Here is a 14123-nt window from a genome sequence, read left to right as displayed (position 1 = left end):
ATCTGCTGTCTCTGACACTGGATAAGCATACACCACTTGGCATCCTGTCCTTCGAAAGATCCCGGACAAGAAAACATACAATCTCTCACATTACCTCCAACCACCAAAAAAGGAGCGCAAACTGCACTGTATAGCAGACAACCCAACATATCAATCAACACCCACAAGCACCGCTGGACAACAGAAATCATAACCACTGACAACAGAGAGCACAGCACATGACTCAACTGAACAAACAACATACCAGGGGGGAGGAATCAGATCTACCACCAACCAGGAGTAAACAAAGCAATGTTGCACTAACATCTCTGTCCTAGGTGTAGGAGGCAGTGTTAATGGTTGCATTCAAAATTAATTGGACAATCAAGAAAAACTGCAACATGGATACATGAATCTTTACCTACACAATGTAATGTTGTTTGACGAAATATCAATATGTTGCATCATGTTAATTTAGTCTTCCTATTAAAATGCAGCATAATATATGCCATGGATTCTCAATACACTTATCAAATGCTAAGTTTCCTGATGTAGTACATACTACACATTGTGACTGCAAGGAACTAACAATAAATACAATAATTACATGAAAATAATAATTAACAGTTTTAAACTTTCAATGAAACTCTTAATAACCAAAAAACCAGGCCCGGATAGCAGGAAGTACAACTATCTAGTATCCCCTTTTCTCTAGTTGATTTCCATTGGTTAGTGGCAAGCAAGCCTGGATTTATACATGTTTTATACATGCATTTACGAATATTTGGAGGCCTGAGGAAGATAACATCAGTTGCAATTTATTCACAGATACAAACAGATACTTTTCTGTAATTTGGCTACTTTGCAAAGCATTCAAAACTGCTGCATGGCACTTCTGTGGAGTCTAAATGTCCTGAAAATTGTGCAAAATACAAGTTTTCATTTATTTTGCACAATTATTGTGTGAAAAAATTGATTTCATGATTAAATCACAGCTACTTTAATATTCTGATGTAATTCTTGAAATTTTTAAAGCAAATCGTTGGTAAATTGACACATATATGTATTTGCAATGGAATACTTGCATATTAATATTAATGAATATCTGAACAATTCTTAATTGTTACAATTTTAAAGCATTGGTATCGGATAGAAACAACACTTAAATAGAAATTAAACATGTATGTTGTAAAAGCACAGAAAGAAAACGGGAGTTACAAGTTAGCTCATACTTGCTACCTCACTTTGTATTGAATTCATGACTGCATACCTCAGTCTGAAGAACATCAAATAAAGTTGATATGTGTGGGGAGATGCTGTGTCTTGTGCCCATCCTCTGTCTTCTCACTGTGCAATTCTCGGCAGCAGAGAAGATATACAGAAACAGTTGATCTCCACCAGAAACACCAGCCCCTAATTCATTTACAACAGATGCCCTAACTGATTCCATTATAGCCAATAGCCCTGGTGATCTGTAATAAAAATATCCATTCATTAATATTTACTAGCATTCTCTGGTCATTTTTAATAGTTCCGTTTTATACATTTTCCTGTTTTATTGCAAGGTGTTTCGCCGCAGAAAATTGTGGGCATTTAAAATGTTAATGATGTTACTGCTATAACTTGTATGTTTGGTCATTATTTTCTGTTGCAGCACGTACTGAATTAGGAAAAGAAGGAGACACATTCAATTTTATGAGAATCTTTCTACACCTGTCACTTGTGATTGTGAAGACTGATGCCATTTATTAGAGATGGACTGGTATCAAGTTTTAGGTGATACGGATAAAATACAGATTTCTGGTTTTTACCAGTTTCAGCAGTTTCAGGTAAAACTAAAAAAAATGGATTGCCTGTCATGTAGTAAAGGAACATTCTTCCAAGCCCGTGGTAACAGTGCCAACAAAAATTAACAGAACCATCAAAAATCAGGTTTTGTGGATATAGTTAGTACTGTATTTTCCTGAACCTAACACTTTCATATTCCATCTCCAGAATTAAGATGCAATTAGAATCGATGCCAGATTACATTCTAGTGTATACTTGTATTGCAATTTGCTTAACAAAGAATAGTGTTATATTGACATAATTTTAAAAAAATCATAACATAAAGCCAATATTGTTGGTTGGTTGAATTGGTGTTTTAAGTCCACTTTATGCACAGTAAGGCTAATTGGGACTGGACCTACAGTTTAAAGTGGAATCCGAACCATTATGTGCCTCCAGCACCTTGATTACAAGGTGACGACGCTACTACTGCATCATCGAGGAGGACCTACCCAATATTGTGTACATACCTTTTTTTGTGGGGGAGGAGGAGGTGCACAATGGTGGTTTCAAGGTTTTGAAAACTGGAATACGCATTAGATTCACGTAAATTCAGTACTTGAACTTGTTTCAAATATATTAGCCAGCCCCCGTGACAGAGTGGTTAGCACATCACGCTACAATGCCAGGGGTCCAGGGTTCGAATCCTGGCCTGGGCATACATGTTTGTGAGTGTCTATTCAATGTTAACTTCTAACACACATTTACCTCCTACTATTACTAACCTTTATTTTAATCTTACTTATCTCTTCGTAGAATGCTGTAAAACCAACTTTGCTCAGGAAAACCAAACAAATTTGGTTCTTCACACTGTGGCATTCATGCCAATGTCACAGTGATTTACTGTAGAAAAAAAAAACAAAGGAAAATAAAGGATGAATCAAAGAAAAGTGGTGGAATCCGTAAAAAAAAAAATAATCGCAGAACTGACATCCTGGGTTATTTTCAGGTACCAGGGTATAAGCGCGTACCTCCGAAAGTATGTGGGTGGAGGAGGGCATATTTTGGCGGTTCCCCCCTTTTTTATATATATACTTTTGTCCATTCAATAATTTCATCATCTCATCACTCATCCCAATCTTCACAAATTAGCCAAAAGTGGCACAAAAAGCAAAGTAAAATAAAGCCAATCTATCAATCAAATATATTAATTCAATGCACTTGATAAATATTTGAATAACTTGCAAAGATTTTCCTGGCTGTAAGAAAAGGATCGTCAGTAATAGAACTGCAATTACAGAAAAGCCAAATACCTTGCTTTATTAACTCGCTGACTGATGGTAAGTCCTCCAACTTCAAAGGATTCTCCTTCTCCCACACGTAGAGCTTCAGTCCACAAATCAGAGCATTTGGCCACGTCATGCGGAATGACTATCTCACAAAATTCTTTCTTGGCATCTTGGCAAAGAACTGACCAACAAGCATTGGTATCGTCTTCTGAGCACCCATTTAATTGTTGGCTGCAAACTTTATGTTTCCTATTAAGAATATCATATTTATTAGACATTTTAGAGGTTTAAGTTTCTTGAAACCAAAATTGTCTACACAAGGTGTTAAAGAAGTCATTGTACCCTTTGATTACATTTATGTAAAGGAAATTTTGGAATTACAAAACATGACTCGCACAATGGTATCATTTTTAATGTTCTCTGGTGTTAAGCAGATATCCCATTTTTCCAACCACAACCATGACTTGCAAAATATAGTCTTCTTAGTACCAGAAGTATTTATTTTAGGTTTACCACTCATCTTGAAGCATGTTGAATGAAACTTACAACAGCACCAATGCACCATGCTCGCTGGGTAGAAAGCCGTAAGAGTGTGAAGTTCACAAACAGGAGGGGAAAGTGGAACTGGAATTAATATCTGTCCCATAATGCACCACCACCAGTGAAAGAAAAGTTGATGATCAACTCATTGAGAAATATCGATGCAGCTTGGAAAAATTGAAATTTTCAAATAAGGGATAATTGACGTCACTGAACATTTATTACTTAAATAGGAGACTGTCATTTAAAATTCAGGACATCTGACAACCCTATTACACACACCAAGATAATAGTCACAGTATTAAACCTTGTTTCCAAAACGGATTCTTCTTGTTTAAAAAGCTGCTAACCATTATTATAAATGTATCTTTAGTCCAAATGAAAATAAATGTCTGATGAAGGGAGCGTGTGTTCTCCTGAAACGTCACAACTAAAAACTGTTTTCTTATGCTTGTAATAACCGTAAACTACAGGAAAATAATTCTTGTTTCCATGTTAAACAATACTGCAGTTGCTGTACACACTCAAAACACTTTACATGTCACGTTTCCACTCTACATCAGGGTTTTCCTTCCTTGGTTTCTAGTGTTTAACAAAATAATGGAAAAAAAATATACTAACATCTAATGCCTAAAATAAGTTAAGTATATCATAGTAATAACTTCATAAAACCTGAACCTAAACATCTAATAAGAACATAATTCATACTTCAGATATTCAATACAGGGTTTTGTAATTCAAATAACTTTATATGCTAGTGTTATGGGAGGATATTTGGATGTTATGCTGGTTTTTGGTGAATATACCAATGACAACTTACAAATGTGTAGCACCTGTGATCTATTTTGTGGTAATAAGATACCTGTTGACACTAGAGAACATTAGAAATGATGACATTGTGCAAGCCTTGTTTTTATTATGAAAGGAAAATAATAGTTACACGAGCTGAATTCATGACACGAAGGAGGAAAAAAATATGCAGCAAAGCTTTCTTTCTTCTTTTCTTCAGGTAATAAAAAACAAGAGAAACAATGCACAGCGCAAAATTTTAAATAATTCACTACAAAGATAGTAACAAAACAAAGTTTGGATACTTGAGATATGGTAGTGTCAAATTTTGTTACTAAATCAAAAGCAGAACCAAAAATATGCACATTTTTTTTTTTACCTGTAATGAAATATTCTTTCAAAACACACTGAAATGCAAATTTCACTTGATGATTTTCTAACCAAAGCCTCTGCTATCGTGCCTTTCAATTCTAGATGTTTCTTAGGACCAGTATGGCATCTTCTGGGATCACTGATTTCATTCAAAAGTGCTAAGTTCGTCGCTGGTAACAAGTTCATCGCTTCCAATATTTCTACACCACCTTTCTTAAATTTGAATTTGCATTCTTTTGGATCAATGCTTGGATCTGCAATGATAATACACTAAATGTACAGAAATTTTGAACATTACACCACACACACCAAAAAACAAAAACGATTCAAAAGTAATTAAGTTTATTCTATCTGAATGCATGTATGGTACAATATTTGGTGAAGAGTTAGTTCATGAAAGACATATCTATAGGCAGGGCTCGAAAATCCCGGTTGCCAGGTCGCCACGGCGACTGTGATCTTTTGCTGTAATATGTACGAAATTTTGAAGATTCTTTATTTGCTTGGGCGAGGTTCAGCCTGAGGCTGTTCTGCCACCTAACCCGTGTCATGGAATATGGTCAATATTTAAGGACATGTTGCGTGCGTCTGTTGACAAAATTTTGACCTGCTAGTGTTGCCATTTACGGAGGATATGCCCTATAAATGGCACTTTTTCATACAACCCATAAAATCGCCAGTCAAAAATTAATCAAATGCTGCACATGATCAATATTGGTCGCAAATGACAGATTGACATGTCATCAGACATCTAATTATGACCCTTTGATAATTTCTTACATATTTTTTCTCACTCAAAAATGCATTTCTGGAAAAAATTTAAAACTGCCTTCTGCCAGTTATTAATTTATCTAATTTTCTGTGTGGCGTAAACTGATAAATTTTTAGCATTGAAAAATATCTCAATGGATGAGGCTTTATAATGCAGAAAACTCTTACAGATTTCAAGATATATATTTTTAAAGTTTGGGTTGTGCGATTTTTGAAACACCGTAGTATGCATAATTGCTAGATGATGGCTTCCTGGCGCCTATTCAGAGCTGGCTCCTAGCTCTAAAGAAGATTTTTCGAGCACTGTCTATAGGGCATTTGTAAGTTATTCTTTACTTCAAAATATGTGCAACTAGTGTTTTCATTATGACTGAGCCAATAACGGTACTTCTGTTACTGATCGATGTAGTCGTATCGGAAGTATCTGTTAGAAGCAGCCAATACCTTTCCAGAAGCCATGAGTTTTGCAGAGTCTGCAAAAATGTCACAAGGCACTTTTCTGAAAATTATACAAAATGCAGTTTTCTTTATTTCTGCAACAACATTGCAACACAATATCTCAAGTGAAATTATGAACTTTTTAAGCAAAACTCTGAAATTGCTGTTGTATAGCATCAATGGAAAACTTCCAATTATAAATATTCTGAACTATTTTCAATTCATAATTGGGAAAAGAGACACACGGTAGTATATAAATACGGAGAAACTAGTACTCACTTTATCCGCGAAACTGTTCTTTTCTTCTTCGTTCTTTTTCTTCAAGCAACAGTGCAGCAAGTTCCAACGAGGATGGTGGCAGTGGCCACTGAAATTAATAGAACGAAGAAGAAAAAACAGTTTCACGGATAAAGTGAGTACTAGTTTCTCCGTATTTATTCTCAATTGTTACAATTTACAAGTACAGTAAAACCTCATTAATCTGGACTACTGGAGGGAGGATAAGTTGCCCGGTTTAACAAAAGTCCGGATTAACTGAAATAACCTAAAAGAACAATAGAAAGTGCATTAAGAAGGCTAGAGAGTTAGTTAGTTAGTTATACAGTTATGCAAATTGTATATAGATAACAGAATATGGAAATTGCAAATTTATGTAATTTGAAAAAAACACATTAGTAGTAGTAATAGTAATGTAATATAAAGGTAAAAAAGGTAAAGTCTTCCCCTGTGCATAGCACCACGCCATGAAGGCGTATAGGGGGTGTGGGGGTAACGCCCCACACTTTCTTGATCCGGTCGTGAGTGGGGGTGATGTGATCAGCATCACGCCCCTGACCGCCTTTACCCCCCAGGGTTTCCCCCAGGTACCCATGTTATTCGCAGTAATAATCGCATTATTATTATTATTATCATTAATGATAATACAGTAAAACTTCGTTAATCCACACTAATGGGGGAACAAGTCGACTGGTTTAACGGAAGTCCGGATTAACTGTAATAACCTAAAAGAACAGTAGAAAGTGCATTAAAACTCCGTTTATAGCAACAAAACATGTTTATTATGGTGTATTTAAAGGGCATAGACCTAAATACACTATACAGTACAGTACAAAGTCTGCGGGAAACAGAATTTCATCAGTGGTTGACTCCCTTTTCTTTGGCAAATTCTCTTGTTGACTTCTAGCCACATTTAAAACCTTGCATTCTGCTTTTCTTCCCCCTTCCACCTTTTACCTGTCCGGAATAAGCTAAGTCCAGCTTATCGAGGTTCGGATTAACGAGGCTTTACTGTATTGATGAAAATTAATAAGAGTATCAGCATTGGTACTGGTGACAGCTCAACCTTAGCTTTAACACACAACATTCCTTGAAGTAAAAATATAATTTTAAAACTCCACCCATGTTCCTGCCTTTGTGATGAGTTTCTTTAAATGAAATGGTATTAACACTGCTATTGCTGATTTGTGAAACATTCTTTCTTGTTGCAGTCATCTGAAAACAATTTTCGTTATGATTGTTACAGATATAACCACATATAAACATTTCCTAACAGCTCTATTACATTCTGTTACATTAAAAAGATCGGAACACCGTGGAAAGAGAGGAGTGGTGGAAGACCATGAAAAATGGAGAGGCTTGACGTCTATGTCGACCCAGCCAGAGGCAGGAAACGGCAAAGGATGATGATGATGACATTAATAAGTTGACAGAAGTACCTATAAACACCATATGTACTACTTGGGAACTAGCAAGAATACATGATGAAGTTTGTGCGAATTACTCACAAGTTTAATATATATATATAATATTAACTTAAGTTTTGCGAGTATCGAGGTAACTCCTGCGACATTTCGGGGCGCAACTGCTCCCTTCCTCAGGCTGCTCACATTTAGGTTATGTATAAATCATAACCACGTCGAACTCTCCATAGGTTCAGGATATAGGAGAGTTGTATGGAGTTAAAAGGTGTATGGTTAAACCTATAGTGTGTTCGACGTGGTTATGATTTACACATAACCTAAACATGAGCAGCCTGAGGAAGGGAGCAGTTGCGCCTCGAAACGTCGCAGGAGTTACCTCGATACTCGCAAAACGTAAGTTAATATTATATATATATTGGGAACTACTATTCAAAAGTTTATACTGCAAATACATTATGACAAAATTAATTCAGTTTTTTTTTATTATTATTACACATCGCTTCAGAACAAAAGAACCAATGTCACTTGTAACTTCCACCCCTCCATGTCATAAATGACAAAAGTACAACTAACTCTTTGAATAAAAATTGAATGTGTAACTTACCTTGCTGGCAGAGGCAGTTAAACTCTTGTAACACTTGCGTTTCTTCAACATGAGATACATCTGTAGTATGTTGAGAATGGGTGTCATTTACGACTTCTACCAGCGTAGCACCTACTATAACTTTCTTACCCGAAGAACAAGCCACTCTTTTCCTGAAAAACTGCATTCTCTTAATAAAAAAGCCAAATTTTGAATGTCACAATTTTTTTTTGCTATATTCAAATGGCAATGGTAAACACCTTGACCATGACACGAAAACAAGGCTGTTAACAATGTTTTATAAATACAAGGGCTATTTTTTCTTTTTCAACCTCCGATGGTGCTGCCAGGTGGCCCGTGAAGCAGCAGCAAGAGGGGCATCAATCCCCCCTGCCACTAGCACCACCACTGCGAAGGATAATGCTTCGGTTGAAGCTGAGTGACGGGCACGTAAAGATGTCTGCTACAATTGACTCTCCTGCCAAGTGCGAGATGCGTAGTGTGATACGATTTCTACAGACAGAGGGGCATAATGTTGCGGAAATTCACCGTTGAATGAGCCATGTGCACAGTGAAAAATTTCTGAGTGATGACGTGGTTCGCGAATGGTGCAGGAAATTTCAAAATGGCCAAACGAACGTTCAAGATGAAGGTGGTCAGAGACGGAATTCTGTGGCGAGCTCAGATGAACTCGTGCAGCGTGTGGATCAAGTGGTTCAGACAAGGTGTCGGTTCATGATTTCGGAACTGTCCAAAGACTTTCTCTACATCCCAGACCTGGCATCATGTGACTTCCACCCTTTCCCGGCAATGAAGTGGTTGAGAGGACGGTGCTTCCACATCAATGAGGAACTTCGGGACACCGTGCAGACCTAGCTCAACACAGGCGGTACCTTTTTTTTCAGAGGGTATTGGAAAGATGGTACATCGGTACGTTAAATGTCTGAATCTTCTTGGTGATTACAGTGAAAAGTAGATTATACGTGTACGTAATAAACCCATTTTGCTATTCACTGTGGTTTTGATTTCATGCCCTATCGGAGGTTGAAAAAAAAAATAGCCCTCCTACATTAATTGTTTATCTTGATTCAGTAATATGTACACCCACCGCAAAATGACTTTGGACCTCATAACAAAGTATGAAAAATTACATCTTTATCACAGGCTGGAGGCTAAGTGCTGAATTATTGACTTGTTGATAAAAGCAACAAACTTGGTAGGATTAATTGTTCTACTATCATTAAAGATATTTTCAGTTGAGTAGAAAATCGATATCTGGACCCCGATGGCCGTCATCTTGAAAATAATCCGCCATATTTGATATTTTTTGATTTGATATATCTCGGGAATGGTGTCTCCTATCAACGTCCGGTTATCTCAGAAATGTTCCAAATAGTGTAAACTTTCATAATCAACCAATAAATCTATTTTTGAAAAATAAGAAATAGAAGTTTTTTTCAAAAAAACTACAAAACATTTTATGCCAATAACTGCGAGTTGAAAGTCTTAACAATGATTCTTTCTTCAAAAGTTATGTTGACTTGTTTGCATATTGTATTTCTCTTAAAATGTTATTTAAGGTAAATTTATAAATCTAGAAAAAATAGGGGTTCAGTTCGTCTAAAGACTTCTAACAAAACACTAAGTAAGTTTGGTTCAAGAATTATTAATTAAGACTATCTGAAAAACTTCTATTTCTTATTTTTCAATTATATTCCTGTAGTTTATGGTTATTACAAGCATAAGAAAACAGTTTTTCGTTGTTTTTGTTTTCTTATGCTTGTAATAACCATAAACTACAGGAAAATAATTCTACAATGCAAGCAATGCGTACATACAAGAAAAACTCTTATTTTTCAAAACTAGATTTATTGATTTATTATGAAAGTTTACACTATTTGGAACACTTCTGAGAAAACTGGATGTTTATAGGAGACACCATTCCCGAGATATATCAAATCAAAAAATATCAAATATGGTGGATTATTTTCAAGATGGCGGCCATCTGATAGCAGATATCGATTTTCTACTCGACTGAAAATATCTTTAATTATAGAACAATTAATCCTACAAAGTTTCTTGCTTTTATCAATAAGTCAATGATTCAGGACTTAGCCTCCAGCCTGTGATAAAGTTGTAATTTTTTGTGCTTTTGTTATGAGGTCCGAAGTCATTTTGCAGCGGGTGTATTTACATTTTGGAACCTTACAGTCTTCTTGAGGTACATGTACTTTTATTGGAATCATTGATTACATTATTACACATTATCAAATAACCCTAATAGTTATACATCACCTCCAGACTGTCTTCAAGGTGACAGTTTAAATTAGTTGTTCACAATGATGTATTGGGGGCCATGTTAATGCATCACTAGAATGTGAAACAATGAAATGACAGTGTTGCAATATACAGATCTTAAACACATGAACAAGAACAATCTCTAGATAAGGATGTTTATCATAACCTATGGAAAAGCAAACATGCCATCATATGGTTGGGCAGCAACTCTAACTTACAAAACCATGGAAAAGTAACAAGTTCTTTCTTGCAATTAGTCTGCAGCCGACACGAAAGTCATAAAGTGATTTACTAAATTTCATCAAATTACATTTCGGTACCTTAAATCTATGTAGAGAGTATTATTTGTATTACATTTTATGTTCATATTGAAAAATATTGAAACAAAAAATCCTTATTGCTCATTTTAAGCATTGGGCAATAGTTTTCATATCACGTAATGTATAATAAGTACACATTAGTATATTCAGTTTATCTGAGGCCAGAAATTGTCAATTGGTTTATTGCTTATGAAGGTAAAGGTAAAGTTCCCCGTGCATATAGCACCATGCCATGAGGGCACATTTAGGAGATGTGGGGGTAGGGCCCCATATAATCTCGATCTCGGGCATTTTAGAGGTAATGAGATCAGCACCATGCTCAGGCTGCCTTTACCCTGCGAGGATCCCAGCTACTTTGCAATGTGCCTCCACTGGTTATCGAAACCCAGGACTCCTTGACTACAAGGCGATGGCATTACCACTACACAATCAGGGAGGCCCACAAAGCAACAGAGATTAAGAGTGTCTTATCACAGCTGGACACGCATAACCGATTCAAAGCACTTGCTTTCAGAGAGTTGAACACATTTATATTAGTCACTACTAATATCAACTTATTGCGATTATCATTTTTGAGTATTACTGTATACTTACCATGGTGGATATATGTTTATTGTGCATCTTGGTTTGACACCAAGTTGTACCACAAACTCACTGTCAAGAATCACAGCTACGACTTCTGAGCGTCGATTCGGATTCCCAGACACATCGGATTGAAGGAATGAGCATTCAAGAATGGTGTGGGAGAAATCAGAACATAATTCTTGTACTCTCAATGTAAGGGCTTCGTTCCTCAGTTTTTCTGCGGAGTATGGTAACTCATGATACCACATGTGTGTCGAGGATCTTCTTCGATTCAAGAGCCAATGAAGCCTCAAGGCTAGGCCTTCACTGCAAAGGAATAAATATTGAGTTAGAATCCTTAATTACTATATTTGAATGCTGTTCACATATTTGGCACATTATAAGCTTTTATTGAAGTTAAGCCAATACAGCATTACCTGGAATTTACTCAGTATTGGCTGACACTACTCTGACAGGATGCGAGGCACTTTTGTGCAGACCAATTAATATTCAAAATTATGCAAAATGCATTATTTTCATAATTTTTGCAACAACATTTTGGGGTGGATGTTACAATTAAATTAATATCTCATGTGAAATTATGAATATTTTAAAGTAAAACTCTAGTAAATCTGTGTCTGTGAATATCTGTTCATCCATCTCATAACCATTCATTCCTATATCGCAATTAGCCAAAAGTGGTAGAAAATCAACATACAATTACCAAATTCAACTGACCAATCAAGGTCTTTTGGGAATTGTGGCAGCGAGTCAGTGAAATAAAGAGCCAAATAATATATATTTTATGAGTTATTATTGTATGACCATAAGAAGTAAGACTTTTCACTGTAGGCTATATGACTGACAAATAAAAACAACTTATTAAATTAATTTAATTTCATATGATGTACACAGTAGATGAAAAATATATCTTGAACACTGGAAAGTCATGTAATGGTCCCAGGTTCAAAATTTTCCCATGTCGAGTGTTTTCTTATTTATTTCCATTCCTTCGATTACCATTGATAGTTTCTAAGTGAAGCTCCACTTACACTTTAGACTTCCTCTTCTTTTTGCCAGAATCAGGATCGTTCATTGGTGGAACTTGCGCTGGTGACTTATAGTGAAGTTCTTTCCGTTTCAACCAATCTGAGCCATATTTCCCACTTGCAATGCTAACTTCCGAGTTGTCTCCAGATGATGAAATAGCCTGAATTTCTTCTGTGGATGCCACACCTTCTGTACCTTCCTAGAAAAAGCAAACATGAAGTTTCAAAGATTTACGTTAGAACATCTTAGAACACTAATGTACATTCATTAAGACAGTATCACATTTAGGCACTCAATATTCTTCAGACACTAGAAAAATCAATGTGCACCATTAGGAAGAGTGAACGTGTATTTGTTATCAAACTTGAGAGGTTTTTCGAAAGATTATTTCACTATGAATGATTTATTTTCTTGTAGTTTACAGTTATTACAAGCATAAGAAAACAGTTTTTCGTTGCGACATTTCAGGACTGTTGCTTGTCTTATGCTTGTAATAACCGTAAACTACAAGAAAATAATTCTACAATTCAAGCAATGCGTACATACAAGAAAACCACTGTGAATGATTGATTGAAATTAATATTTTGGGTGCATCAGCACCTACGCTATTTGCACCTGTCACATTATACAGGGCCAAACACCTTACCATAGCTAAAATCAACATATCTCTCCGAGGACTGAAATCCCCTTGCACTGGTTAAAGCTGAGGCTGTAAAAAGGTACTCAGCACATATAAGAGTAATGGTTCCAAATGTTTAATGATTTTTTACAAGTTTTAAAAGTGTGTTAGGAAGTACTTTAGAATACTGGAAACCATTATGGTAGAGATTTTGAAGCTCACAGTTAAAAGCCCCATTAAGCATTGGTTACTGAGAAATTGATTGGAAACATAGCTTGTTTTTGGTTTCCAGTCGATTTGGACACAAGTTTTTGAGGATTTTCATGCAAGGCTTGAAGGGGCTTTGTGCTTGAGACCAGATATTACGTGATCAGGTGTTTGAAGCATTTAGGGGTATTATATTAATGCTAAGAGCCCTAAACCTGATCTGCATAACCTAACAACAAAAGCATTTAGCAATGAAATACCCCTTTGCACCCCATGCATGTTAAGTACATGGCAAGAGCAGTCCGTATCATAGATGACAGTAAACAAATGGCTGTTAGCAAACAATCAATCACATAGATAAATTAATAGGCATAATTATTAATTAATAATAATTTTATGGAATAACTGGTTTTAGATGCAATTTGTATACAAAACTTACTATTTTTAGCACAATGAATATTATTCTTTCATTATAAAAAAAATACAATTTGTCCAATGTAAAAATGTTATCATATTTGGAAGCACTGCATCACCATATGTTCTTCAATGTTCTCTGTGGTGAAGTTCTTCTAGTGGTTCATGAGCAGGTGCTTGTACAGTCACGGACACTTCTGGGTTGCAACAATCCCATTAACTTTCAATGTGACCCAGAAATGTCTATTGAGAACCGTCTCTATATGCTGCAGGAAGTTATTGGTGGAAACTTCATAAATGTAAGTGCTTCTGATTCCCAAAGCAGGTTTGGTTCTCCCTGAGGCATAGTGGTAAAGTCATCGCCTTGTAACAAAAAGGTCGTAGGTTCGATATCCGTTGGAGGCACGTAGTGATTCAGATCCC

General features: G+C 36.0%; 1 protein-coding gene across 1 annotated transcript in view; it reads right to left on the bottom strand.

Moving 5' to 3' along the window:
• The window catches only part of LOC145980270 (DNA repair-scaffolding protein-like), a 61074-nt gene that overhangs the window by 22202 nt on the left and 24749 nt on the right, over nucleotides 1-14123 (bottom strand). Inside the window, exons 4-9 of the mRNA XM_083113278.1 lie at nucleotides 12463-12659; nucleotides 11441-11737; nucleotides 8250-8401; nucleotides 4744-4990; nucleotides 3060-3284; nucleotides 1250-1451 (exon numbers count right to left, since the gene is read on the bottom strand). Coding sequence (XP_082969404.1) covers nucleotides 1250-1451; nucleotides 3060-3284; nucleotides 4744-4990; nucleotides 8250-8401; nucleotides 11441-11737; nucleotides 12463-12659 — 1320 coding nt within the window. The remainder of the gene's footprint in view (nucleotides 1-1249; nucleotides 1452-3059; nucleotides 3285-4743; nucleotides 4991-8249; nucleotides 8402-11440; nucleotides 11738-12462; nucleotides 12660-14123) is intronic.

This window comes from Lepisma saccharinum, chromosome 27 (genome assembly GCF_977018435.1).
Source record: "Lepisma saccharinum chromosome 27, izLepSacc3.1, whole genome shotgun sequence".
In the NCBI taxonomy this organism is placed as follows: domain Eukaryota; kingdom Metazoa; phylum Arthropoda; class Insecta; order Zygentoma; family Lepismatidae; genus Lepisma; species Lepisma saccharinum.
Note: the sequence above shows the minus strand (reverse complement) of the source record. Positions and strands in the feature narration are given on the sequence as shown.